At 55.4% G+C, this 24,997-nt stretch overlaps 10 protein-coding genes across 10 annotated transcripts; 6 read left to right on the forward strand and 4 right to left on the reverse strand.

Moving 5' to 3' along the window:
• Positions 1-65: 65 nt before the first annotated feature.
• Positions 66-371, reverse strand: PG985_004382 (uncharacterized protein; the record flags this gene model as incomplete). The annotated part of the gene is made up of 1 exon (XM_066824151.1): positions 66-371. One exon carries the CDS (start codon positions 369-371, stop codon positions 66-68), a length of 306 nt encoding a protein of 101 aa, XP_066687311.1.
• Positions 372-789: 418 nt separating this feature from the next.
• On the reverse strand, positions 790-1,293 carry PG985_004383 (uncharacterized protein; the record flags this gene model as incomplete). The annotated part of the gene is made up of 1 exon (XM_066824152.1): positions 790-1,293. The coding sequence occupies one exon, from the start codon at positions 1,291-1,293 to the stop codon at positions 790-792; it is 504 nt and encodes a 167-aa protein (XP_066687312.1).
• A 1,859-nt stretch (positions 1,294-3,152) lies between these two features.
• PG985_004384 (uncharacterized protein) lies at positions 3,153-4,507 on the forward strand (the record flags this gene model as incomplete). Its single annotated transcript, XM_066824153.1, has 2 exons — positions 3,153-3,885; positions 4,089-4,507. The coding sequence occupies 2 exons, from the start codon at positions 3,153-3,155 to the stop codon at positions 4,505-4,507; spliced, it is 1,152 nt and encodes a 383-aa protein (XP_066687313.1).
• An 815-nt stretch (positions 4,508-5,322) lies between these two features.
• PG985_004385 (uncharacterized protein) lies at positions 5,323-6,085 on the forward strand (the record flags this gene model as incomplete). Its single annotated transcript, XM_066824154.1, has 2 exons — positions 5,323-5,976; positions 6,050-6,085. The coding sequence occupies 2 exons, from the start codon at positions 5,323-5,325 to the stop codon at positions 6,083-6,085; spliced, it is 690 nt and encodes a 229-aa protein (XP_066687314.1).
• A 1,412-nt stretch (positions 6,086-7,497) lies between these two features.
• PG985_004386 (MFS general substrate transporter) lies at positions 7,498-9,273 on the forward strand (the record flags this gene model as incomplete). The annotated part of the gene is made up of 4 exons (XM_066824155.1): positions 7,498-8,051; positions 8,106-8,184; positions 8,241-9,041; positions 9,100-9,273. The coding sequence occupies 4 exons, from the start codon at positions 7,498-7,500 to the stop codon at positions 9,271-9,273; spliced, it is 1,608 nt and encodes a 535-aa protein (XP_066687315.1).
• Positions 9,274-9,941: 668 nt separating this feature from the next.
• Positions 9,942-11,321, forward strand: PG985_004387 (pectinesterase; the record flags this gene model as incomplete). The annotated part of the gene is made up of 2 exons (XM_066824156.1): positions 9,942-10,806; positions 10,885-11,321. 2 exons carry the CDS (start codon positions 9,942-9,944, stop codon positions 11,319-11,321), a joined length of 1,302 nt encoding a protein of 433 aa, XP_066687316.1.
• Positions 11,322-11,645: 324 nt separating this feature from the next.
• PG985_004388 (uncharacterized protein) lies at positions 11,646-12,781 on the reverse strand (the record flags this gene model as incomplete). Its single annotated transcript, XM_066824157.1, has 5 exons — positions 11,646-11,856; positions 11,913-12,217; positions 12,286-12,462; positions 12,526-12,592; positions 12,651-12,781. 5 exons carry the CDS (start codon positions 12,779-12,781, stop codon positions 11,646-11,648), a joined length of 891 nt encoding a protein of 296 aa, XP_066687317.1.
• Positions 12,782-15,394: 2,613 nt separating this feature from the next.
• Positions 15,395-16,890, forward strand: PG985_004389 (Clr5 domain-containing protein; the record flags this gene model as incomplete). Its single annotated transcript, XM_066824158.1, has 2 exons — positions 15,395-15,435; positions 15,525-16,890. The coding sequence occupies 2 exons, from the start codon at positions 15,395-15,397 to the stop codon at positions 16,888-16,890; spliced, it is 1,407 nt and encodes a 468-aa protein (XP_066687318.1).
• A 1,421-nt stretch (positions 16,891-18,311) lies between these two features.
• On the forward strand, positions 18,312-20,177 carry PG985_004390 (uncharacterized protein; the record flags this gene model as incomplete). The annotated part of the gene is made up of 3 exons (XM_066824159.1): positions 18,312-18,652; positions 18,740-19,290; positions 19,375-20,177. The coding sequence occupies 3 exons, from the start codon at positions 18,312-18,314 to the stop codon at positions 20,175-20,177; spliced, it is 1,695 nt and encodes a 564-aa protein (XP_066687319.1).
• Positions 20,178-22,010: 1,833 nt separating this feature from the next.
• Positions 22,011-23,996, reverse strand: PG985_004391 (variant SH3 domain-containing protein; the record flags this gene model as incomplete). Its single annotated transcript, XM_066824160.1, has 1 exon — positions 22,011-23,996. The coding sequence occupies one exon, from the start codon at positions 23,994-23,996 to the stop codon at positions 22,011-22,013; it is 1,986 nt and encodes a 661-aa protein (XP_066687320.1).
• Between the last annotated feature and the right edge of the window lie 1,001 nt (positions 23,997-24,997).

The following is a 24,997-nucleotide window of genomic DNA, read 5'->3' on the forward strand; positions in this document are numbered from 1 at the left end:
AACTTTCCTACCCAGCACCTAGACTTGTGAGCAGGATTAATAACACCAAGACCTACCTCTCTTCGCTAGTACTTGATTTCACGCCATTGGATAACGTCCTTGGGTCTCTCCCGCTCCCACCGCTCCTCGATCTCCCATCTTGCCACGTCCCTTTTCCACTCCTCGAACTTCCGGTTCTTGTCGAGATTCTGCATGGGTCCGGGATGGGGGTTACCGAAGAGCACGCGATCCGGGGGACCACGGGCGCTCGTGGGCGGCTCCATGGCAAGCAGCTTCTTCTTCTTTTTGGCCGCTTTGTCTGACGACGACGACGTATGGTCGCTGGTGCAGCGAGGGGCAGGGAAAGGAGTGTGAACGAATGGGGATGCCATTTTGGGGGACGACGGCGGTGCTGGGGGATCAGGAGGCTCCTACGGAGACCTCGCTGGGTTTTATAGCCTCTCAAATGCGTTTCCATCGCCGTTTTGAATAACTTTTCTTTTGACCGGATGTCTCAGGCGATGAGAAAACGGCGCGATTCGTCCATAAACAGATCGTTCTCTCCTAGGATTGCGAACATTGTAGAATCTGCGTCACTTTCAAAAAAGGGGGAAGAGAGGAACAATCGAGAATGTCTCACATCCGTTTGCCGAGGACAGACTGATGCGTAGCATTTGGCTTTGAGGGATATGTTTCGGTAAACTATCATCTGCTTATCCACAGGCAGTCGAGTAGTTTCTGTGTTGTTTGCTACGACACAAAATTCGAGCGAGGTCCTTTCAACGTTTCCTTGACCAATTCTGTGAGCATCTATGAAGAACCCCGGTCACTCCCCCTTTGTTTGTCCGGAGGTGTCTTGAACCCCCTGGTACTATCCTGGTCGTCTCCCGAGTCGGGGCTGGGGCAGCCCTTGTAGGTGGATTCAGAAGACGCGGAGCCGCTGGCGACGCTCGGTTGCGGCGACTCGGACCGGCTCCGACTCTTGCTCTTGGGGCAGCGGCCGTAGTAGTCGCAGCCGCTGGCGGTGCAGCGGTCATGGTAGCTGGCGCGGCCGCGGCCTTCGGGTAAGGGGCCTTGGTGGTAGTGTGTGTAGCGAGTGCATGACCCTTCTCCGCTCCCGTTGGTCAGAAAGGGGCAAACAGACTCCCCAATGGGATTGACAAAGGACGGGGCTTGGTTGGGCAGGGGCGGACGGCTGCTGGTGTTGTGGGGAACAGGTAGTATCGAAATGTGCGCCCTTTGGATATTCTCTGCCTTGAGGGGCAGAGGAAGTTCCAGTTTAATGGAGATCTCGAGTTTCTGGGGTTTTGTCATGGTGTTTAGTGTTCTATAGGCAACTGGGAATTTGTAAGGCAAGGTTTTTTGAGGTAAGAACACTGTATTTATACAATATAGGTCTAGTGGGACTAGGACTGAACTCGAAGGTTTTGTTGATCGTCGTGGTTTTCAGCCTGACAACATACTATGCTGGAATGACGCATCATTTGCTTATCAAGAAAGGTCTTTCCAATAATGTGAGCTGAGTTGACAGCGTTTCGTTCATGCTAATGGTATTATTTTAACCTCATGCCGATGCTGAATCTTGGAGTATCATCAAGCTGTTCTACTATGACATTCATCAGACCGTCACTATTACTCTTAATGAGGCAGTCTACAGGCAGACAATTGAATAACCACCGTTATCCATTCTTCGACATTGATTATCATGAATAAATCACAGCGATTATTCGACCGAAAAGGGATCCTCATGCCGGACGACCATCTCGCAAAGAAAATTATTCCATTCATGGGCAGAGATCAGTTTTCAAAGGTTTGATGGATGGCATGTTGTGCTATCATTAGTACTAAAAAACACCCATTGTTCAGGAGACAATATTGCATGTACTCCCCCAACCTAGTGAATGGCACCTAGAGTAGTTACCCCTGAGCACCTGCCTGATGACCCTTCCACCGTTCCGAAAGACTCCATCAGCAACACAGTAACCTGTCATCCGCTTTTACGAGTCGATACAAGCCATCAGATCTCCCGATTGGGGCTTCTGGTTGGGGTTTCCCAAGGCAATCTTGCTCTTGGCGGGGGGCCTCCCACCTTAGCCTTGCAGAATTTCATGATGGGCTTCCGTCTGGCGTTGGACAAGCAAACGGCGGTAGATCAGGACAGCAATGTCCACCGTATTCGAAGTTTCAAGTTGATTCAAATCCGCTTCATCTTGCTGCTGCTGCGGCCTACTGAAAATGATTGCGAGAATCTTCTGTCACCTTTCTCGCTTTGCTACATATGCAGGAGCAGGATTTTCGGTCATTTTTGATGACTCCGACATCCTAGGCCGTTTGATTCTAGCGGATTCTCAGGGGTTCGATACCCATTTTGTCCATGAGAGCGGGCGGGTGCTTCCCCCTTCCTTTTCCACCCCATTCAAGCGCAGCACAGCGATCCAGCCAGCACCCGGGGATATGCACACAAGATTTGTGCCTGTTAAATGAATTGAATTTGTTTGCCCATCCCGATGGTGCCAGTTTCGTCTCATAAACCCTGAACAGGGTGCTGTATTTGAGGCTGACTGCGGTCCCACGACGTAACCGAGAACCCCAGCGTCAACAACGCAGACCACAGGCGATGAGCGAGAGTCCATCGGTATATGACTGGTAGTATCTTGATGAAATACTTCAATATAAACAATTTCAGTAGTATCTGGAAGATCTCGACATGGAACATCAGGATTGACTTGCGCCTCAAAATCCCAAAGCTATTGCTTTTCTTGGACACAATTCAACCATTTTGGAACGCCCCATGATCTTATGAATGAATGTTCATCACTTTCGCCGTTTGCAGTGATATAATATCTGGTCGTCTCGTAACAGTACGTGTGGAGCGCTACGGGACGACGCATGAAGACACGACTGGTGTGTCGTCAATTCCTGCATCCTGAGAAAGCCTGACCATAACACAGAAGTGCAAACGGAATAGACACGAAGAGGATACGCATCGGAGATCACCCGAGACATATATTTCCTGACCCTCGACCCTCGGGGTTCTAGCAAGAGTCGATCACAAAGCCAATTATCACTAGTATGTACTGAAGACCAATTTGGACTTGCTGTGTCTCCTTGCCAGACCTTCCGCGCTTTGGCCATCATAATCATACTCCATCAAGACCTCCTTTAACGTCAACATGTGGACTGTCATCCTGCTCATTCCCCTCATCCTCATCCTATTGCACCACGGCCATTCTCTACTCCCTAGGATCTTGTATCACCGCTCGTTTCATAAAATCCACGTCGCTAGGAATATAGTCAACTTCCGACAGTTCAATGTCCGTACTCTAGGAGAGAGGCTGCTAATAAGAGCTTTACCCAACCGCAGACTCGTTGCTGCCTTTGGCATCAAGAATGCATTCACCACCACTGATCCCTTGGTTTACAAGAGGTTTGCCCGCTATGCCACAAGTCTAATAAATCGAGTCAACGCAGACAATGAAGAATGGCGACAACTCTTGCTGCTTGGACAAGACACATTACAGCGCTATATGTCATCCGGTCCGGAACACCAGCTCGGGACCCAAGAACAACGTCTGCATTTGACCTCAACTGTTCGAATCCTGTGCTTTGTCGTGGTATTGCATTTCCTTTTCCCAGGAGTAGAGAGCGTCGATCTCGAAGCAGCCCGGAGCGCTACCGACGATATCAACCGTCTATGGATGCAGTCCAAGGACGCTTCAGTACCTGTTTCGGAGCGTGAACAGGACCTTCTTGTTACCAAGATACGCCAGATGCTCCCTATCAATGGACAGTTATACGACCTTTCAGGCCTTGAGGAGCAGAGCAATCCGCTCAACATCATCCTGCCAGCTTTTGAAACACTATGGCGAGTTGTGCTCTTGACTTATGTGCACATTGCCTTCAGGGGTATTGGTTCAGATATTAGCCCCCGGGTGAAGACGGAATTTCTAACCAGGGGCATCCTTACCGATTTGCCGAGTCACTTGGGCACGGGAAGCGATGAAGAGTCTACGATGTTGCTGATATCTAAGGTGAGATCGAGTATATACCGCTTCAACTGTTACCCCCTCTCTGGGGTGAGCTTGCAGGACGCTAACGACTTCCCACAGGAAGCCCTGCGGCTTTACCCGCCAACCAAGCGAATCCACCGGGTCGCCTCCCCCTCTATCAAGACGAGTACGCAGCATGCTTCAAAGTCATCGCCGCAGACATTGAATCCCTCCATCGCGATCCCTCCATCTGGGGCCACAACGCGCACGACTTCTTCCTCCCACGCATGGCACAGGGCTTGACGCAAGAACAGAAGGATGCGTACATGCCCTTCGGTCTCGCCCCTCACTTGTGCCCCGCGGCCAACAAGTTTGGCGAGCGCATGATCTCTATGCTGCTCGGACTGCTGCTCCATGGGTTGGGATCGAGCGGCACTGGTGCGACGATCGAGTACGGAGACGCGAAGCTCGACGGCGATCTCCATGCCCCTTTACCCACCGGTCGCGAGGATGCGGAGGGCTGGTACATCACCCTGTAGTGTTGGTTCAAAATTGAATCTATGCGGAATCTTTTGGGGACTGGTGCGGTGAAGTTTCTGTTCAAAGGCGCGACGTTGAGTACCGAATAGTGGCTTGACATTATGCCGTTTCGCATGCTGGGTCATGTGAACTGCCGCAGCATCGGTATTACTACTTATATACTTAGAGGATAAAACCGCGTTTCAATTTGGGATATTGAGTGTCGGTTGCTTATAAAATGGTGGTCGGTACATGATTGCCATACATGATGTGTTGTTCCTTCTCTACGATCGTGTCTGTTCGCTCCTGATTGTTGAGATGTGAAATGTAAACTGACTGAACGTCACAGTCGATGTGGAAAAAGTCTGCGTGTCTGAGTATACTGCCTGGTAGAGGGTTTATGATTCGTGCACGCTTTGCGAAACCAACCTAATGAATGTGATGATTTGAGCGCACTACCTGCGAGTGATTTGATCAATTGGCGTTCACTGCAACAGATTGGAAAATTTGTCGGAACCCCATACTACGGCATACGGACACCAATATCCATCTCTCCGCTGTCGGGAAACATATTGAAGGTAGTTCTCAATCTCTAGTGACGAAAAGAGCTGAGCGCGGCCGTGGAAGGAGAACCGCCGTTGGCCCAGAATGGCAACGTCGGAACCTCTCTGTTCGCAGCTGCGCTACTTATATCGCACGAATGCGGATCTCCGCCAAATCGAAGTACGCTGGGCTGGCCACTACTACAACTCTCTCATGGTATATTACTTCCCTTCTCTCGTGTTTGGACTATTGAGTACCCATCTAGAAAAATCGTCCGGAAATCACCTACAGCATGCTCCTTAGCACGTCCTCGATCTTGGCCTTCCTTGTGGCATCCACAGTGGCAGAGAATGGCGCCCGGAATGAACAAGTCCGCGGTGTCAAGTCGGAGCCACCGTTCACGCTGACGGCGCCCGAGATGACCTTGACACTGATCCCCGACGAGCCCTACGGACGGAAGCCGCGCGTGCCGCAGCCGACCAACCTCCCGATCGCAGACCGACAGGCGGCCGGCCCCGGCACGACGCTGCAGAAGGGCTGGTATTGGATCCGCGCCGTCGCAGCGCCCAACTACCACAAGTATCTGCAGACGAAACCCGCGGTCGCGGCGGGGACGGCGCTCCTCGAGTCGTACACGACGGCGGGGCAGTTCAACGTGGCGGACGGGCAGCTGGTGGAGAACACGGGCGACGGCCAGGCGCCCCTGTACATGTGGGTGGAGAGGCCCGCGTCGTCGGGCACGACGCCGCGCACGCTGGCGACGTGGTTCAACACGACCGAGAACCCCTTCGGTGCCTTCGAATTCCAGGGCGACGCCCTCACCTGGAGCGCGCCAGAGGTCCAGCGCCAGAACGTCGCGGCCTGGCTCGTGTGCCAGGGCCAGGCGCTCTTCATCAACACGGGGGCCTACGCCTATCAAACGCCGGCCGGGTGTTCGGATCAGACGGTAAGACGCTTTTCTTTTATGGCGGGGTGTGTCGCTTCGAGGGGGCTTGGCTGACGTTTTCTGATCGATCTAGATTCATTACTATAATGATGCGCATGCCAATAATTGAGGGATGAACTCTTGTCAGGAGTAGGTTAATCGGGTATCCTAGCTTAGGCAAGTAGGAGGATGACAACAGGGCTGCCCGGAGAGATATCTCCTTTGAAGCTAGGTGCAGCGTCCCTACCTGGAAGAAAAATTGGGTACTGTGCCTGCTTTCGAGTTCGGTCAAGGTTCGAGGCTCTAGATCCCATCTTTGATAATCGGATTCATTGAATTTCCCTTGACTTTCGCAGCTCTGGAAGGGATGCCAGTCTGTCAGTTGTGCATCTGAGGGCGTGTTTCCTTTTTTCAGCTAGCTGGAGCTTTTCGCTGGTTTTCGGGGTAGAAGCATATATGTGACTCGACGTGACCAGCTTATCCCGTCGGAATAGTAGCTGATCGAGTCGCTATATACGACCAATCAAGTCGATAAGCTTGGGTCGATTCGAATAGTCCTCCGATAAGCTGCAGACCGGCTGACGGAGGCTCGTGCGAAGTCGGATTGTATGGGTGTGGCATTGCTCGCGCACGGTGCCGTCCGTCCTCCCGTTGGTTCGTCCCTCCTTCGAGCCGGCTGCGTCAAAATTGGTGAGTGTGGTATTGCTCGCGCTCGGCTCGCGCTCGCCCCTCGACGTACCGGATGAACGTTACCTCTGTTCCAACGTCAATACGGAGTGAACCGTGGTGACGTCGAAGGTATCGAAATCCGACAAGCTGACTGGGAGACGGCACCGTCTGAATTGGCAGGAAAGCTATCAGCTAGCTGAGGAAGGAAACGTAGCCTGAGACCCAACCGAGCGGGCTTCCCCACTGTAAAACATTTGTGTACCCGGCCTGTTGCCCTGTGGCGCCTTCCTACCTACTTGCCATGAACAGCCCCGAAGATAGCGGAGATTAGGATGCTGAAGGATTAAATCAACAAAGTATATCTGAACCCAACCGATCAAAACCCCACCAACCTCCCAAAAGCAAAACTTCGGATGAAGGAAAAAGAGCCATAGACCATTGCCTTCTCATCCATTCCTCTTCGACTCGACTCTGGCTCCTCTGGGCTTGTAGTATTTCGATCGGACCGATGTAAATTGACTTCGGACGTCCGACGCCACCATGCACAAGGTGGCAGGGGGGTAACCCAGCTCTCTGGGGAACTGCAGGCCACGACCACATGGCTCTTTCCCCGATGGCATGGGAGTATGGATAGCCTTATCGACGGATTTGGGCCAACGGCTTGTGTTGATGAAAATCCTGAACCTTGTACCGTGGTCGGCATCTCGAACGTGGCGTGGCGTCCATGACCACCGGGACAGTGTTTCCATGAAGAGCCATGCCCTCTATAAGATCTGCAGTTGCGCCCAGCCAGACAGGATATAGCTAAGGGACCACTTGTGCAACTTCAACTTTCCTTGTTTATTGGTGATTGTATCCAAACGATTGGCATCCATGGCTCCCCCCACTACCACCAGCAGGGAGGATGACCTCCTCCCCGGCACCGAGATCGTCTTCAAGGAGAGCGGCGAGCTGGCCCGAGATGAGCTTGTCCTGGTGCCGCACCCCTCCAACAATTCCGACGACCCCCTGAACTGGTCGACGACGTGGAAGACCATCATCATCGCCAACCAGTTCGTCTTCGTCTTCATCAGCATCATGACGCCCCTGGCCATCGCGCCCATGACCCAGATCTTCGAGGCCGAGTTCCACAAGACTCTGCCCCAGGTCAACATGCTCTTCGGCGCCGCCGCCATCACCCTGGGCTACGCCAACTTCCTGATCGTGCCGGCCGCCAACGTCTTCGGGCGTCGCCCCGTCATCATCATCTGCGGCCTCATCTGCTTTCTGGCCAACATCTGGCAGGGGCTCGTCACCAGCTACCCAAGCTTCATCGGTGCCCGTGTCATATCTGGCATCGGCGCGGCGGCTAACGAGAGCATCATGCCCATGGTCATCTCGGACATCTTGTTCGTCCACCAGAGAGGCCGAAGCATGACCTTTTACTTGTGAGTACCTGAAACCCACAGGCAGGGGAGAGAAGTTGCTAACAATAGACGTAGCTGGGCTTACTTTATGGGTCTGTTCATCGGCCCCATCATTTCGGGCGCCATCGCCTCCCAGATCAGCTGGAGATGGTTTGTAAGTGATGCTGGTATTGTCTCGAATGTTGCATGTCCATGCTAACGACTCCCTAGTTCTGGGTCTGCACAATCTTGCAGGGCGTCAGCTGGATCTTGACCATTGTCGCTCACCCCGAGACCAAGTACGAAAGATCCAACCCGGGTTCGCCGGCGGGATCCATCTTCAACATGGCGTACCAGAATGACAAGCAGGAAGGACAAGCATCGGACAGCGAGGGCCGGACCTCATCCCCGTCGCGGGCCCCCAGCACGGTGCAGATCCGCCCCGTCGGCCGGCCGTCCAAGGAGCAGTTCTCCCTCATCCCGCGCATGCGCTTCGACTACAGCCTGGCCAAGGTGACGCGCGACATCGTCTCGCCCATCCAGATCTTCTCCTTCCCCATCATTCTCTGGGCCGCCTTCGCCATGGGCTTCGCGGCCAACTGCCTGCTGGCCCTCAACCTGACCCAGGCCCAAGTGTTTGGCCCCCCGCCGTACCTCTTCACGCCGGACCAGATCGGCTTTGTCAACTTCGCCTTCGTCGTCGGCGCCGCCATCGCCCTCGTGACCGCGGGGCCCTTCTCCGACTGGATCGCCCTGCGCCGCGCCCGCAAGAACCGCGGCGTGCTCGAGGCCGAGTTCCGGCTCCCGGCCCTGATTCCCTACGTCGCCCTCTGCCTCATCGGCATGACCGTCACCGCCGTCGGCTACCAGCGCAGCTGGCCCTGGGCCGCCACCGTCGTGGCGGGCTACATGCTGGTCGGCATTCAGGTCGTCGGCATTCCCGCCATTGCCATTGCCTACGCTGTCGACTGCTACAAGACGCTGCCGGGAGAGATTATGATCGCGGCCACGATTGTCAAGAACACGTTTGGGGTAAGTCTTTCTTAGTACCTTGTCCAATTTGTTCGAGCACGGCACTAACTCATTCAAGTTTGGAATGATCTTTTTCTTCAACGACTGGGCCGCGACCGGAGGCTACTTGAGCCCCTTGCTTACTCTTATGGCAATCACGGTGGGAATCTCTGTCATTGGGTTGACTGTATTCATCCCCTTCGGCAAGAAGTTCCGTCACATGACCAAGGACTCCAAGCTGCATTCTCTGTGAGCTCGGTGGGATATTCGCAATTACGGCCTTGTTGGTGACATTGAAGGTAGTGTTGAATTATCATTTACGCTGGAGATAATAGTAGTTTCTAATACCCTATATGGAGCGACTAGCGGATGATGGGGGAAGGTAATGCGATCATTGATATATACAGTCATCCAATTACCAAGCCAATCCTTCATGCTGTCGATATCCCTTATACTGCTGGTCGTCTCATCACCGTTTACTCCGTGCAATTTGGCACCAGCATTGAGCCTGTACTAAAATTATTTGGCTTGCATTACCTGTACTCTTCACGTAGATACTTGAGAGTGTCAGCACGCTCGACACAATGCTCGCAATGCACCAATCTCCTGTGCATCGATGAATCTCTCGATCGCATGCCCCAGGGTCGAGTGGATCCTCAGTTACAGGCTATGTGTTTCGTGGATTTACTTCCTCCGCGTTTACCCCAACATCCCGCACAACAGATCCCCCGCAGTCTCCAATGCGTGACCCCCGGAGTAAGTCTGTGTATGTACAGAGCCCACTGCAAATATTCATCTCAGGACGAGCAGGCGTGGGACGGTACTGTAGCGATGCATGTCGTTTATATACCGGGGCCAGGGTCATGAGGGCAGCGACTAGCTATTCCTCCCGTCCTACTCCAGCACTCCAACGACACCGCAATGTGGAAGCTTAGACGAGCAGCAGTTCTCGCCGCATTGGCCTCGAGCCAGCTCGCAACATCGGCCCCAAGCATAGATGGGCGCCGCAGTGTTAGCGACGTGTCCCTCGGCCCTCCGGTCAGAACATATGCAGAGTGCCAGCGTAAGACCTGTCGCCCCTTGGCAGGCTGTCCGGCCGGGACCCTCTTTGTGAGCCCCGACAGCCCGCTGGCCAACTTCACGACGATCCAGGCCGCCATCGCATCGCTGCCGCACGACGACACCGCGCACACCATCCTCATCGCGCCGGGGACCTACGTCGAGCAGCTCAACGTGACGCGCCCCGGCCCGCTGACGCTGCTGGGACAGACCGACGCGCCGTTCCGGAACAGCTCGTCGGCGCCCTACGCCGATGTGCAGTCGGACACCGACCACGCCAACGAGGTAACGGTGATCTGGGCGTCCGCCAACAGCGACAGCACGGGCAAAATCGTCGACAACGCCGTGACCAGCGTCCTGACGGTCGCGCCCACGTGGGAAGCCGGCCTGACAGGCACGGGACCCACGGGGTACCCCGTGTCGCCCGACACCCCCGCCGGCAGCCGCGACTTCCGGCTGTACAACGTGGACCTGCGCAACACGGCGGCCACGCGGTCGGTGGGGCCCGCGCTCGCCCTGGGCGTGGCCTACGCGCGCGCCAGCTTCTACGGCTGCGGCCTCTACAGCTTCCAGGACACCGTCTACGTGGGCAAGCGCGGGAGCGCCTACTTCTACGACTGCGTGGTCGCGGGCGAGGTCGACTTCCTGTACGGGTTCGGGACGGCGTGGGTCGAGCGGTCGACGCTGGCGCTGCGGAACTGCGGGGGCGGCATCACGGCTTGGAAGGGTATGTTGATCTCCATTTCTTCCTAAATCTCTCTCCCCTTTCCCGTTGTAGGCACTGATGAATGACGGAGTGATGCAGGTACGGACACGACCTTCCCTAACAAGTATGGCGTCTACGTCTCGTCGTCGCGCGTCATCGCCGCCAACAGCACCGTCGCGGCGACGATCGAGGGCCAGTGCCCGCTGGGGCGCCCGTGGAATTCGCTGCATCGGAGTGTCTTCCTCGGATCGTACTTGGATGCGAGCATCCTGCCCGCGGGCTATATCAAGTGGCAGGATACCGACCCGCGGTTTGATAGCGCGACGACCTTGGAAGCCGTCTACCGGAACCAGGGGCCCGGATACGACGAGGGGGTGATGGCGGCAAGTACTGTCACAACGGTATTGGATGACAAGAGCGTAAAACCATACGCCAGCCCGCGGGACGTGTTCATGGGGTGGGAGGGAGAGCCAGATGACTTGAGTTGGATTGACCAAAGCGTGTTGATACGAAATCCCTCGGCATGCGGTCACTGAGTAGTCATAGTACAAGTTGATACAAAATGATAGATTGCTAACGCTTCGGATTATTATGGAACGACCGTAACCGTTAATCATACAAGAACCATCGAATAGCAGCACCAAACGCATGTGATCAATCTGGATTTCGCACAATCAATGCCAGTTGAACACCCCGGTACCATGAACAGCGTCGACAGAATTCGAAACGCCCCGAACAGCCCACACAATTGAGCAGCGGCTTCAGCAAGGCCTCCCGTAAGAGGAGCTGTGATGTCGTGTGGCACCCAGCCGCGTGTTGACGGAAGAGTAGCATGCCTTGGAAATGACCGTCGCTTTACATTAAGCACCATCGCCAACTCGGATGGCACCCTCCTGGGTAAGACCATAAGCCCAGAAGCCCTCGATGGAGGCGGTGTTGCGAGAGATCTTGTCGTGCGTAGTCAAGAGCCAGAAACCGAAGATGGGCTTGGCCAAAACGTCAAGGATGGCGTAGCAGACAACCTCAGCATCCACATTCATCAAGCGAGCTCCATCACCAATGCCCCAGACACTGGAATTGTAGTTAGCCATTTGATCTCGCGTCACGGGAGTGAATCCAGAACTTGCATGGGGTAGGCAGTCCAGAGAAGCAGGGTGTAGCCCGCAATCATGGTGAAGAAGGTCTTGGTCTTGGTGTCCTTGTTGGAGATGGCGGTGCGGCCGTTGATGGCGAGCTGGTAGACAATGACCAGGTAGGCGGCGCAGCCCATGGTGTAGTATCCCCACTTCTGGCCATCACTGTTGCCAAAGGCGGCGAAGAGACCAGTGAGAACCATGATGACATCAGCAAAGATAGCAACCAGCATGCTGGCGCCGTTCAGGCCAGCGAGGAAGGCCAAATCTGCCAGCAAGAGGGGGGTAGTCAGAGACCACTGTGGAGGTTGGTTAGCATGTGCCTTGGGTGTTCACTAGGGTAAAGTCTCGGGTGTTCACAACTTACATCAACGTATCGGGCCCAGTAGACCTGGCGCGAGTAGACCTCCACGGCGGTGTGGTGCTTGGTGGTCTTCTCCTTGTAGACATGGAAGTTGATGCCATCACCAGAGGCCATGGCGAAGTACGAGATGAAGGCAATGGTCGTGATGAAAGCAGTCAATACATGGAACAGGCGTTTTTGCTGCCCAAAGTCAGTCGGGAGACACTAGCCATGTTGCGTCCCGGACTCATGGACTAAACTTACAACTGGGACTCTCATAGCCATTCCATAAAAGGCGAGCGACGACAGAGCCATGAAGACGGTGACGACCCTGGGTACAGAATAAGTTTAGGGGTCGCTAAAGGGTGATTGCATACTAATTGACTCACCATAGCGTCCGCTTGCCGGTATCACTGGCGACATCAGTGAAGTAGAAAGTCGGAAGATCCGGCGTAACAGTGGGGAAACTGGTCGGCGAAGCCGTGGCCGTGGCCGTGGTCTTCCTGAGGACTTCCTCCATGATGAAGATGGTGCTAGTAACGGTGGGCTAGAGGTGCGCTGGCGTAGTGAGTGGGTGAGGTTGCGTATAGTTTATCTTGGAATATCCTGATACGTCAGAAGCTCAAGAGACACAAGAGTGGCAGACAAATCAATTCGGATTCTACCAAGCTCCCCCCTCTGCCTATTTATGATACAGGGCCGAAGAGGGGTCGGCACTCCTCATTACGTTTTGGAAGCGTGCGTGTAAGCAAGCCTATTGTAGAGGAGAGGGATTCAAGGTTTTGGGTTGAAGAGTCGTGTCGTCACTGCTGCTGAGTGATGGCGAGAGGGATCCCTGTCGCGCACCACTCTAGCCACACCATTGGACGATCGAGAGTTCGCCCACCGCATCGATGCGCTGCATCAGCCACCTGGGCCATCCGCGTCCCGGGCTGCTAGCAGCCAACCCCCCAACCTAAATGGACGGCCTTTATGCTTCAAATCGTCCAGAGTCGCTCGCCTACTCGCCTAAGGTTCCCGCTTGGGTCTGGTTTTGGTTTTGGGTGGTTTCTTGTTCGCTGCGGGGTACGCTCTCGGCGGCCTCGAACTCCACGTGTGCGGCGGCCAGGCCAGCAATTGAGTTCCCGTACGCGGTTAGGTTTCGGGCAGGCAAACGAACGAACGACTCAGTGAGGCGTCTTGTCAGCCAACAACTACCGTCACGTTGAGGGAAGAGGGGCTTGCATCGTTTCCAGAAAATGCAGTAGTGATTGGTGTCTTGGGGTCTTTGATATAGTGAATTATATGGTCCAGTGGGACCTCCGCGTGGGCAAGACTGGGGCGGTGCCCGGGGATCTATCCGGACGAGATGATGGTGTCTCGTATGATCAACTCGGATCTCCCTCCACTTCAGATGTCGGCTTGCCGCGGATGTACAGAATAGCAGCAGTCCAATTGTACGAGGTAGCACGATGGTATGCGCCTAAACATCATAGAGTTAGTGATCACAGCGGTTTCTTGAGAGGAAAAAACATTAGACGTTTGCGGGGGTGGGACGAGACGCTGTGGCAGCTGGGGGCCCTGGGCATTATGGGGCCAGCGAGTTCGGAAATATCCTTAGCGGCCAGGCATTAAGGACCCCCGCCAACGCGCGACCATTACCGCATCGATGTTAACCTGCCCGCGGTTGGCGGTCTGTGACTGAGATCTACACCAAGTTTCGAGGTCGGGAGCGTCTCGGCCAGCGGGTTCGGGGTTTGATGGCTCGCAATCCTGAGATGGCAAGGGGCGGCCCCTGGTATGCAGCAGGGACAAACTCGGCATAGCCTGACGCCTTGATGAATCTTGAGGTCTGCCGATGCCCGTTTCGATCCTAGCGAGCTTCGTCTAACCGCACACTCCAACCGCACGACGACTGCACAAAACGACCCGGCGATAATCTACGGCATTTTTTTCTGGGCCGTTTGTCTTGTCAGATAGTAATAACCGCAATGCATTGATGAGAATCATTGTGGGTGGGCGAAATACTTTGGTGGCGGACTTTTGTGGGAGATCTGAACATACAAGGCCCTCGATAGAAGATCGCGAACTCTTTCACCTACGTACATAGATACAAGATAGGCAACGCAACAGGGAGGCCACAAATGGCGAGATCTTCACTGCAACACATGACTGGAGCCCGCTCTGACCAGCTCTGACGACTGTGAATTAATCAAAGGATCAATAAAGATATGACAGTTACGTCGTATGCAGCATAGAAACTCGGCCTTCATTCTGGTCCGACTCTCCCCACAAGAGCATGTTATGTTCTCTCTTGGCGCTGACATGTCTCTATCCGGCAATGTCGATATGTAGAGTTGTGGGCCTCTTATTTGCGACCTGAAAAGTCTTCTGTATGCACTGCGAATGCCAGAATTACTCTACGGTAGTATCTAATATATTCGATGCCTTTATGACAACCCGTGTTGAAACATCCGCCAACTCAACGAACAATTTTTGTGACATCATGGGGTGGAAGAGGAGTCTGGGCTTTGACATCCGCTAGATTGTGGGCCATGTTCTATTTGCGGACAAGCTTCTATCAATGGGAATGCATAACAAAATATGCGGACCCTCCCTTCAGCTCCAAACGCACCACGGCCACCACTCCCACATAAGCCGGACCAATCGCCGGCAATTTGGCGACGAAGAACGATAAAAGGTAGTGATTTTCAGGAGCTAATGTCTGACCGATTGGAAGGAGGAAGGGCGTCAAGCAGTCAGCATCTTGGTGGTGGTCAGGACCCGGAAGGCTGGTGGATGGGTAAGGCCCAGAGACATGGAGGCGGAGGCGAACGAACAGGGGAGGGAAGCGGGAGAGCTGAGTGAGGAAAGAGCGACACAATTCTTCAAAAGTCCGCTTTCCGTTTCGCTTACCTAACCTGGGATGGGTTATCCTTCCCATCCTCCCAATTAATCGTCATCAAATGATACCAGTCATCGCCCGCCTTTGACAGGATACAGAAAGTCCCAATTAGTAATTGACATCTTCCAGTACGCCGGTCCTCGCATTGTCGGACCACCCCCCAACAGCACATCAATCACGCAGAGCCAGAAGGCCGGCAGGGGTTGTTGAATGGGGAAGGGGGCCCAACTGAACGCTCCTCGGGCAGATATGAACATGAGCATGCAAATGAACCCCGAGGCCTCGGACACGTGAGTCTGCGCCGCTCGTTCGCGGGCACCTACCTACATCTGATCCTTCTCGAATGACTAAGACCAACAACTTCGATCTGCAACTACAGCTTCAACGAGGAAGGCATCCAAAGCCAATATCACGATGCGCGCAAAGTGGGCCGCAAGCCGCGCGACGCTCGCCAGGTGCTAGCTAAGCGCGGCTTTATCGGACTTCCCAGAAATCCCGTCGCAGTCGGAAAGAGCATCATCCGCACCGGCCCCATCAAAGTGCTGCCGCTCGCAAAGCGACTATCGGCATCCCCCTCGTCATCGTCGAGCAATGAAGAAGACGACCTCGTAGCCGAATCTGCTGCCGCTGCTGCTACACGCTTATCTAATATGCAGTCAGCGGCGGCAAGGTTAGTTCACCGCGCCAACTCACCACCGCAGGTGCCACTCCCCGTGCGGACGCCAGACGTGCTACGCTTACCCGAGGAATGTGCGCGATGCATCCTGGACTGGACAAGTGAACGGTTCGAAACCCGAGCCTGGAATGCTTCCAATGACTGGGGAATGGAGCTAGGCCCCAAGCTGGGGCTCTGGACCAATCAAGCTGGCGTCGCGAGGGAGGTGGTTCTGCGGGGCGACACCGAGGCCGGCTTTCGGATGGTGCAAATATGTTTTCAGCAGTACCAGTCCATCATCCAGACGGAACAGCCCCCGGAAATGCTCCTCAAGACGTTGATCGTGGCCTTTTACATGCTGCAAGCCGGGCCCGAGCTCGGCGCCTCCTTTGTGCGCTACTCAGCCAGTCTGTTCCCCATAATCCTGGGGAAAACGCACCCAATTAGCCGTATATGGCACCATATCAACACCCTCGGCGTCCTGGCGATCCGACCCTACCTCTGGACGATTCTCCAGGCTTGGTGGGAATCCCTGAAGCAGCGGCTAGGGACGCGCCACAAAGAGCTCGCTGTGCATAAACTCGAGCTGATCCGTAGTCTGCATCGGTTCGGCGGAATATCGATGATGTCGGCAAAGAGCGGCATCGAGCAGATGGTGGACGACATGGCTGCTGACGTCAAATACTGGACGTTGGACTATGTCATGTGGGCGAAGCTCGAATTAGTCACTATTTACGTCGAGGCAGGTCTCGATACCGAAGCCGCCGAGCTGCTCGAGGACATTGGGAGGCGGATCGAGGCCTCGCCGGAGGACTATGACATCTGGACGCAAACTGTGTACTGGTATCTGAGGGCGCAGGCGATGGAGAGCCTGGGACTGGAAGAAGAAGCGCTGGAGTCGTACCAAGCACGATATGACGCGTGTCTCAAGACGGTTGGTCCGGATGCACGCCATACCGTTCGGGCGCTGGGCGAACTGGAACGCTACAATCGCAAGATCGGTCGCATAGAGGTCGCCGACCAACTACGGGTGAGTTTCCACAACAGTTGGAGGATAGTGTGTGACAGCGCGGCAGCAGTCAATGACTAAGATGGCACCCCAAATGAAACATGGTTTTCCAAAGCCTCTGCTGCGCCGGGCTGGTTCGTGTCCAGATTCGATGGCGATCGACAGAACTCTCGCTATGAAGGTTTCTGTGTGTAGATATCGAGCGACTATGTAGGTCGTGGGAAGACCAAAATCATCTCAGAGGGCGAGCGAACCAAAGTCGGGCCGTAATTGGACGTGACGAGCCACTCCACGATCTCTCATTGGTACCTTGTCTACCACTTGTGGGAGTCGATCACCCGCCCGCGACCATGTTCTGCGGGGTTGGGCCACGAAGCCGGGTCATGTATGACATGTATTGCTGATACGAAATCTGTCCACTGCCATGGTGATCTACGAACCGGTCAAGCATGTGTGGTCACGAAATCTTTTCGTTGACAGCCGCCAGGGACGCTTGCTTGCGTCGTGAGCACTTATCGTCGATAGTTTTACCCACTAGCGACCCGTGGGCTTGCATCTGCGTCGTCTGATTGGCATCGTACGTTGCTGTTGGAGGTCTGCGGCAGCGGGAACCAGCAGCGGTTCGCAGCCCCTTAGTCAGCCCTGAACTGATTGAACAGCGCGAGCTCTTGCTGCTGCTGCTGCCAACTCCGGCTCAAAGGATGGACATGAGGGCGTATTGGCGTATCGTACACATACATCATCATGAGTGTGTCTTTGCCGTATATGTAGTAGAGATTGGTTTCTACTGGAGGCACTGTTACGCGAAGGGTGCATTGAACCCCCCCTTTGGGATCTGCATATGGGTTGGCCATTCATTTCCCTTCAGTTGCATCCGCACCCCTGCCTCCCCGCCCTGGGTCGCCCAATTGCTGACGTGCGTGCAGGCTCGGTATTTGGTTACGTGCAATGGTGTCTCCGCGGAAGCAAGTTGCGTCCCAGAGCGTTTAATATATGATCCGCGCGCACAGAGAGCGTGCTGACTGTTGTTTGTTTAAGTCGAGCACCGGTCCCATGGCCATGGGACATCTCACTCCTCCTCTGTTCTTGTTGGTTAGTGCGGCGTTCATGCAGCAAAGTACCCAATTCTATTCTTATCGACTTACGCGCCCAAGATAAGCTTGCCAGACAATAGTGCGCCTATTATTCTCCGTTCTATCCTTCTGGCAATGGATTCGGCCCTCCTTTTCACACAAGACAGTGACCCTGCCAGTTATGGCGACGATGCCAGCAATGCCGAACAAGCGTTGCGCGAAAGGTCAGGGAGCTACGCTCCGAACATCTATCACAGTATGCAAAGCCGACCACAACTTTTTCCGCAGGCACCTTGATCCTTGCCGGCATGCGTTCCATGGACAATGGGAAGCTGATCCGATCTGCCTTAGGCTTCGATCTAGTACCGAAAGCTGAGTGTTACAGCCCTCCCGGAGGGATTACCGCAATAGCTAAACCTATTCTACCGAATGGACAAGGTAACCCAATATCACACGTGCCTCGATCTTGCGGCACCATTCACCTGTTTGATTGGTCTCCAATATGCTAACCGTCAGCACGATTATGCAGCCTCACAGAGCCTCTTGCAGCCGCCTGCAGGCGAGGCCGGGCGATCGACGCCCAAGCGGCCGAGGCGGAACAAGCAGGCCGAGTGCCCTCGCGCCCATCGCGGCGTGGGCCGCATCAGCCAGTACAGCGAGGATGAATGGGACGCCTACAAGGCGACTCTGTACCAGCTGTACATGGTCGAAGGGCGGACCCTACAGGAGGTCCAGCAGATGATGAAGGCCGCCTACTTATTCCCGGCCACGTAAGTGCTTACCAAGCAATGGAACCAAATTTGGCACGAGCCCTTCTATTCTTTTACCTCTCGTGCTAATGACTGGTCTACTGATAGTACCAAGATGTTCAAGACGCGCTTCAAGCGCTGGGGCTGGTTCAAGAACATTTCCCGAAAGAATCCCAGCCGGGCCCGGGTTGCCGCCGCCGCCGCTTCTGCTCCTGCATGTGCCGCCAACGCGGATGAGTCCTCCCTAGTCACGCGGGGCCACCGCCGCGGGCGGCTGATGACGCACATGAACCCGGCGGCGGCTTCGGCGTCGATGGCCCCACGCTGGTTGAACCTGCCGGACCACCTGGCCTTCCAGGAGCTGCCGCTCGTGACGTCGCGAGCCTACGTGCGGTCGCAATTCGAGGGCCAGGGCTGGGTGGCCGAGGCGCTGGGCACCAAGCAGGTGCGCGCCGACCACGACCGCTTCGACTTCACCGAGTCCGAGACCACCATCCTGTGGACTCTGCATCTCATGAAGATCGGCTGCGTCCGTGAAGCATACGAGACTATCCACGCCTTTTGCGAGATGCTCAAGAAGGGCGTGACCACCCTGCATCCCCTGATGCTGTACGAGTTCTGGTTGCTGTGGCGCAAGGCGTACGACATCTGTGTCATGGGTAAGTGTGGCCACCTGCCCTACTCCATCTATGCGCTATGAGACCTGTCTCAACTAACCCGGTACACCACTTCGTTAATAATAGTCCACGACGACAATTTCGACCTGCTCCGGGCCCTCATCACGTTCCTGTGTGACGCGACGGAGAACAATTTCCGGGGCACGACGGTGTCGTCGCACCCGGTGTCGCGGATCCTGCGCTTCAGCCGGTCCTTCCTCGAGGGCGAGTGCAGCGACGCCGTGGTGACGCACGCCCTCAACAGCGGCATGCGGGCCAGCGCGCGCACCCTCGAGGAGATGCTCGGCCACGACCACCCGACCATCCTGATGACCTGGAACACGCTGGCCTGGTACCAGCGCGGCTCCGCGGCCTCGGGCAAGAATTTTGTCGCCCAGTACCGCAAGGCGCTGGGGCGGGCCGAGGAGGACCTGGGGCCCGAGTCGGCCGTCGCAATTGGAATTCTGTTCGACTTCTTGTACCACGTCTTCTACGTGCTGCAGGAGCGAGCAGAGGAGGAAGAAACGAGCGAGACGGGCTGCTGCGCGCGCTCCATGGCGGAGGACCTGCTGGGCCGGTGCGTCGCGCAGATGGAGGACGAGGGGCCCGGCGAGCCCCTGGTCATCGTCTTCCGGGCATACGCGTCGGCGATGCTGATGGTGGGCATCCTGGAGCTCGAGGCGGGCGACACGGCCCTGTTCTGTGCGCGCATCATCGAGGCGGCGGCGGCGCTGCGGCGGCACCGCTACAACGAGATGGCCGAGATGCTGGAGCTGGACTGCAAGGAGCTGCTGGTGGCGGTTGGGGAGAAGAAGGACCTGCGGGGGCTGCCGCTCAACCTGTCGCGGCCGCGGTGCTCGGATGCGGAGAGGGAGGTTTATGTGGGATGAAGACTACTGTCATTTTCGTGAAGCTGTAGAGCGTTGGTGCCGGGGTGGGTGCTGTGAGAATAGCTCATTATTCGTATATATCCTGTACAGAAGCCCAGAGAGAATTGATTATTATCTCCCCCATACAGCTGTGGACCTCCTATGTGGTAATCTAACAAACTCGATACATTTTCCTTCCGCTTTCCTCCGCGGCCACATCCAGCATAGTGTCTACCATCCCATTGCGCGTGTCACACTCTCTACGAACTAGCTTGATTGCCCTCGGCCCTCGCGGCTTGAAGGTTGCTCGGAAAGGGACACGCCCGGTTCCGCTAGCGATGGAGAGATCAATCGCCCAGGACCCCTCGCAAGCGAAACCCTACATACGATGCATGAAAACCAAAGCAGTCTGCGCCGGTTGGTGAAAACCGTCGACTCCTTATCCCCCACCCCCACTCAGCAATAACGAGTGTCGTCCAAAGAGTGGATATTCACCAGCGTGGCCTCATCAAGGCATGATCTACCAACGGTCTGGCACGCGACTGCTACGTTGACTCCAAAGGCCAGAGAAACATTTGTCGGCTGCTACTCTTATCTCATGGGTTGCAGCAAGTTCCCGGATCGAGTAATGCCAATTTATTGATCAACCACGGCAAGTAGGGGTACGAGTCGTTCCGCCAAGCCCATGTCCGTCCCCTATTGAGAATGAAACTGTCTGTCAGTCAAGTCTGTCAAATCGCAACGCTAGTATCTCAGTTCAATGGTCACCATCTCATTGGAAGTCTTAAGAGAAATATCGAATGAAAGAATCATATAAGCACTTTTAGTATCACTACAATTTGTTGATTCCCCCGTCGTAATCGGCTGTAGTGGAATAACCATGACAGCTGTTGTGGGAAATGACAAAGTACTATTTGTTCCGTTCGGAGCAACGAGAAGAGTCAAATAGCGTGTCGCGTTCACTCGATAAAAAGTCAAGTCGTAGTACTGTTGTTACTGGACGCACACAAGAGCATCACTAGATTGCTTCAGCTTCTTTCAACCACCTATCTACACAGCATCTGAAGTATCGTATCTCCCCAACCAACGAACTAGCCGTCATCGCCCGGCGGCGGATGGCCCCTGTCCACTTCCTTCTCATCGATAATACAGTGGGCCCGACTGTCGCCCCCGATTGCCGCTCCGAAACCGTCAACCACAATCCTACCGAGACGACGGAACCCTCCTGTCCACCGCCCAAGTCGCCACTGGATTCGTCCCGGCGACACTGTGGAGTATCCCAAGGGAGAATATAAGGCATTGTCAATGCCCTGGTGTCTTGAGGAACACGAACCAGGACCAGGTGCGCCGGGGGTAACCACCCCAAGCCACACAGAGAAAATTAGAGTAAAGAGGATGCCCAAACTACCAGCAAGCAGTAGTAAAGCAAGCCTGGTACGGTGTTTGTTTGGGCATCATTAAAACTTCCGAACCGTTCAAAACCAGAAGTTTGACAAGAAAGTACCAGATTGCTCAGCTCTGAGAGGCACAGGAAAAGACCGCGTACAATCGGGGTATTCGAACATGTCAACGCTGATCTGCGCAGCGGAAAAAAACGCAGGGGTGACACCAAAGTATCCGCAGTCAAAAGCAAGTAAAATACGCAAAAAACAATGAACGTGTCGCAAGCGAATGTCGAGAAAAAGTTTTTGTTTTTCAAGGAAATGGGGTTTGAGATTCGTCAGGAAGTCGTGAAGGGCCAATTGAAGACCGGAAGCGCAAGAGGCTCGAGTCTAGCGGACCCAAAGGAAGTAATTCGATACCATTGTAGAATACGCCAAATGAAGTCTATAAGCCGTCTGTGTCTCTTACACGCTAGTATGCCTGGCCGGGCACCGGTTTCCTGCCAATAGGTCTCGGCGGTTGCTGCTGTTGCTGCTGGAGGGGGCTAGGGCCCGGCGGAGTCATGCGCCGTGAGCTTTGGCCGCTTTCACTGTTGTTTCGCTGCCGAGGCCCAGGAGACTGTCCTCGTGCGCCAGCCGGGCTCATAGGACGGCCTCCAGGAGAGGCAGGTCTACCGTTCATGGGACCGCCGGGAGACTGAGGCCCACGCATCGCTGGAGATTGAGGGTGTCGCATGGCGGGCGATTGCGGGCGGCCCGTCATGGCCGGGGACTGAGGTCGCATCATGGCGGGCGACTGAGGACGCATCATGGCAGGCGACTGAGGACGGCCACCCTGAGGAGTCATTGGCCGTTGTCCGCGGGGAGGGCCTCCGGGACCACGGTTCGGGTTGACAGGCGGGCCATTGCGGGCTCCGGGAGGACCACCGGCAGGGCGGGGCTTGACAGGGCGAGTGGACAAACAGGTACGCGGGACAACACCTTGTTGAGAGCGGTCTAGGCGAATGCAGAGAGCCCAACCGTCATCGTATTCGTGCAGGAGTCTGACAAGCTGACCGGCTCTGAGCTCCATCTCGTCCTCCAGGGAAGGCTTGAAATCCAGCTGGACACGGTGCACAGTCGAGTGAGGCGGACCTCCCGCAGCGGCAATGGCGTTTGCACTCTGGGAGGGTCCGGGGGACTGACCTGGAGCAACAGAGGTGAAGCTGAATTCGGTACCAGTGGGGCTTGGTTGGGAAACGAGAGACGGAAGGGGAAGAGGTGCCTCGTTGGCCCGGGTCAGGTCAAGCGGCTGAGGAACATCCTTGCGGACGGACTGTTTACGGGCAATACCGGCTCCGGCGGCGGCACCACCGGCAGCAGCGGCGGCGGCAGCAGCAGCAGCCATACCGTTAGGGGCTTGTCGAGGCGCATCGGTCGTCTGAGCCACTCCAACAACGTGCTCAGGCACGTCATCGAAAGGGTTGTGAGGCTGCTCCATGGTTGCAGTCCGCGGGGCTCCGTCGTAATGCTCTGCGTGGTCGCCAAAGGGGTTCTCTTGGCTGTTGCTCTGGCTTGTCATCGGGCGTTCCCAGGGGCTTTGGCCAATCTGGCGGTTGGCCTGCGAGTTGGAGGGTGCAGGCCCTAGTGCAAGGGCCATAGCAGCACCCTTGCTGGAACGTCGCTCACCGAATTCGGGGAGGAATTGGGTGACGGGGCGCAGGCTCAGGCGGGGAGCAGTGGCTGTAGTGCGGGTAGTATGTGTCGAGTGAACCGACGCTTGGCGGTTATGAGCTGCCGCTGCCGCAACTGCCGCGCCGCCCATAGGAGGACGGCTCTTCTCGGCTTCTGCTGCCGCGCGCTCCTTCTCCATCTGCTTTCTGCGTCTGCTGAAAAGGAAGAAGACGGCCAGACCAACAATTAGTAGACCGGCAAGGACACCAATGGCGATTCCTGCCTTTGCTGCGGCGCCACCACCCTCGCTGGAAGACTCTGCCGCGGCGGAGGAAGAAGACGCCGGAGTGGCGACAGTGTTGGCGGTAGGCTCGAGGGTGTTGCTCGCTTGATTTCTGGCCGTGGTAGGGGCGGTCTCGATAGCCAAGCCGGTGCGGTCGCTAAAGGCACCATCGGAAGAAGGTACAAGCGATTCTGGCAACACTCCCGCACCCTTGGTTGACACGCCCTGAGCCTTGGGGTGAGAGAGATCCGAAGTAGGTGCTGGCGCCACTGCGATTGTCTGGCTGCCCTCGGTGCCCGAGTTCATCGTCACGTAGCCACCAATTTCTCCCGTAAAGGTCGGCTCCATCGTCTTGTACACCGTCTTGAAAACCGTCGAAGGGAGGGGAGCTCTGATTTCATGTTGCGCCTGCTCGGTCGACTTTTTCGTCAAGTCGTTTGCCATGTGCTGGATATCCTTCTTGATAACTTCCCATGTCTCGCCCACCGACCGCCGGTGGAGATGCTGGTGATGGCTAGGCATTTTGAATTACTTGCTACTCGGTAATATGTGTATCGGCGATATGTTGCACTGGGGTCGTATTAAGGTTGAATTATAACCCGAGAATTACACAGGCGCGCACGATTGTTAGTTGTTTTATAGTGCGCGCGCTTCACTGCATCGAGGGGGCGCGTGATATGCGTCGGTAGCCGTGTGTGTCGTACGGGTCCTCCTTGTGAGTAAGTCGATTGCGGTTTGTTGACCGTCGCAATCGAACTTGGTCAATGAATGTAATGCGCTCAAGAGCGTCGTCGTGAATATGGCACGTCAAGTAGCGGGACAGGCTACTATTCAGTTTGGATCCGGGTGTCGAGGTGAAACGAGCGGATATTACGCGCTTGAGGAGTCTGGGTTAAGCAGTGAATTGAATCGTGCTGACCAGCAAGGCGTTTGTGTTTGGTGAAATTAAGGAATGAGTTCGAAACCTCGGATGCGGACGACGTCGTTTGTTTTGATAGGCGTGTTGTGGTGTTGAGTCGCGAGGAGGGGGAGGGAAAGAATGGAACGAGAATTGGTCGTGATAGTGAGGTCACACACCGAAGTTCTCTGGGTAGGGAGGAGAGGCCGTAGGGTCGCAACGACTTGACGGAGCAAGGGAAAAGAAGGAAAAAGGCGGGAGAGGGGACGGGAAAAGAGAAGTGGTCGTTCGTTTTCCTGGAGAGAGCGTGCGTATGCCCAGGCCTGTCTGCCCGAGTGCATACGATATGGGGCCCCGGTACAACTACCTGGACCTACTGAGCCTACTGGACCTACTGGACCTCCCACCTGCAGCTAATGAGGGTACAAGGCCCAGGAACCGACAGGGTGCAGGGATCGGCCGCGCTCAGTCACCAGCAGACGCTAGCCAGTAGCAGTAAGGCGGAGGTCTGTGTGCGGAGCCACCATCTGGCAGGATCGGCTCTGAGTGGCTCAAGCTGGAGGGGAACATTCGAAGATCACGAACATCTCCATACAATTTTGGCTGACCTGCATCCTTGGACAAT

The sequence above is a fragment of the Apiospora marii genome (genome assembly GCF_038362585.1).
Source record: "Apiospora marii strain CBS 49790 chromosome Unknown utg000003l_segment0_segment0, whole genome shotgun sequence".
Lineage (NCBI taxonomy): Eukaryota > Fungi > Ascomycota > Sordariomycetes > Amphisphaeriales > Apiosporaceae > Apiospora > Apiospora marii.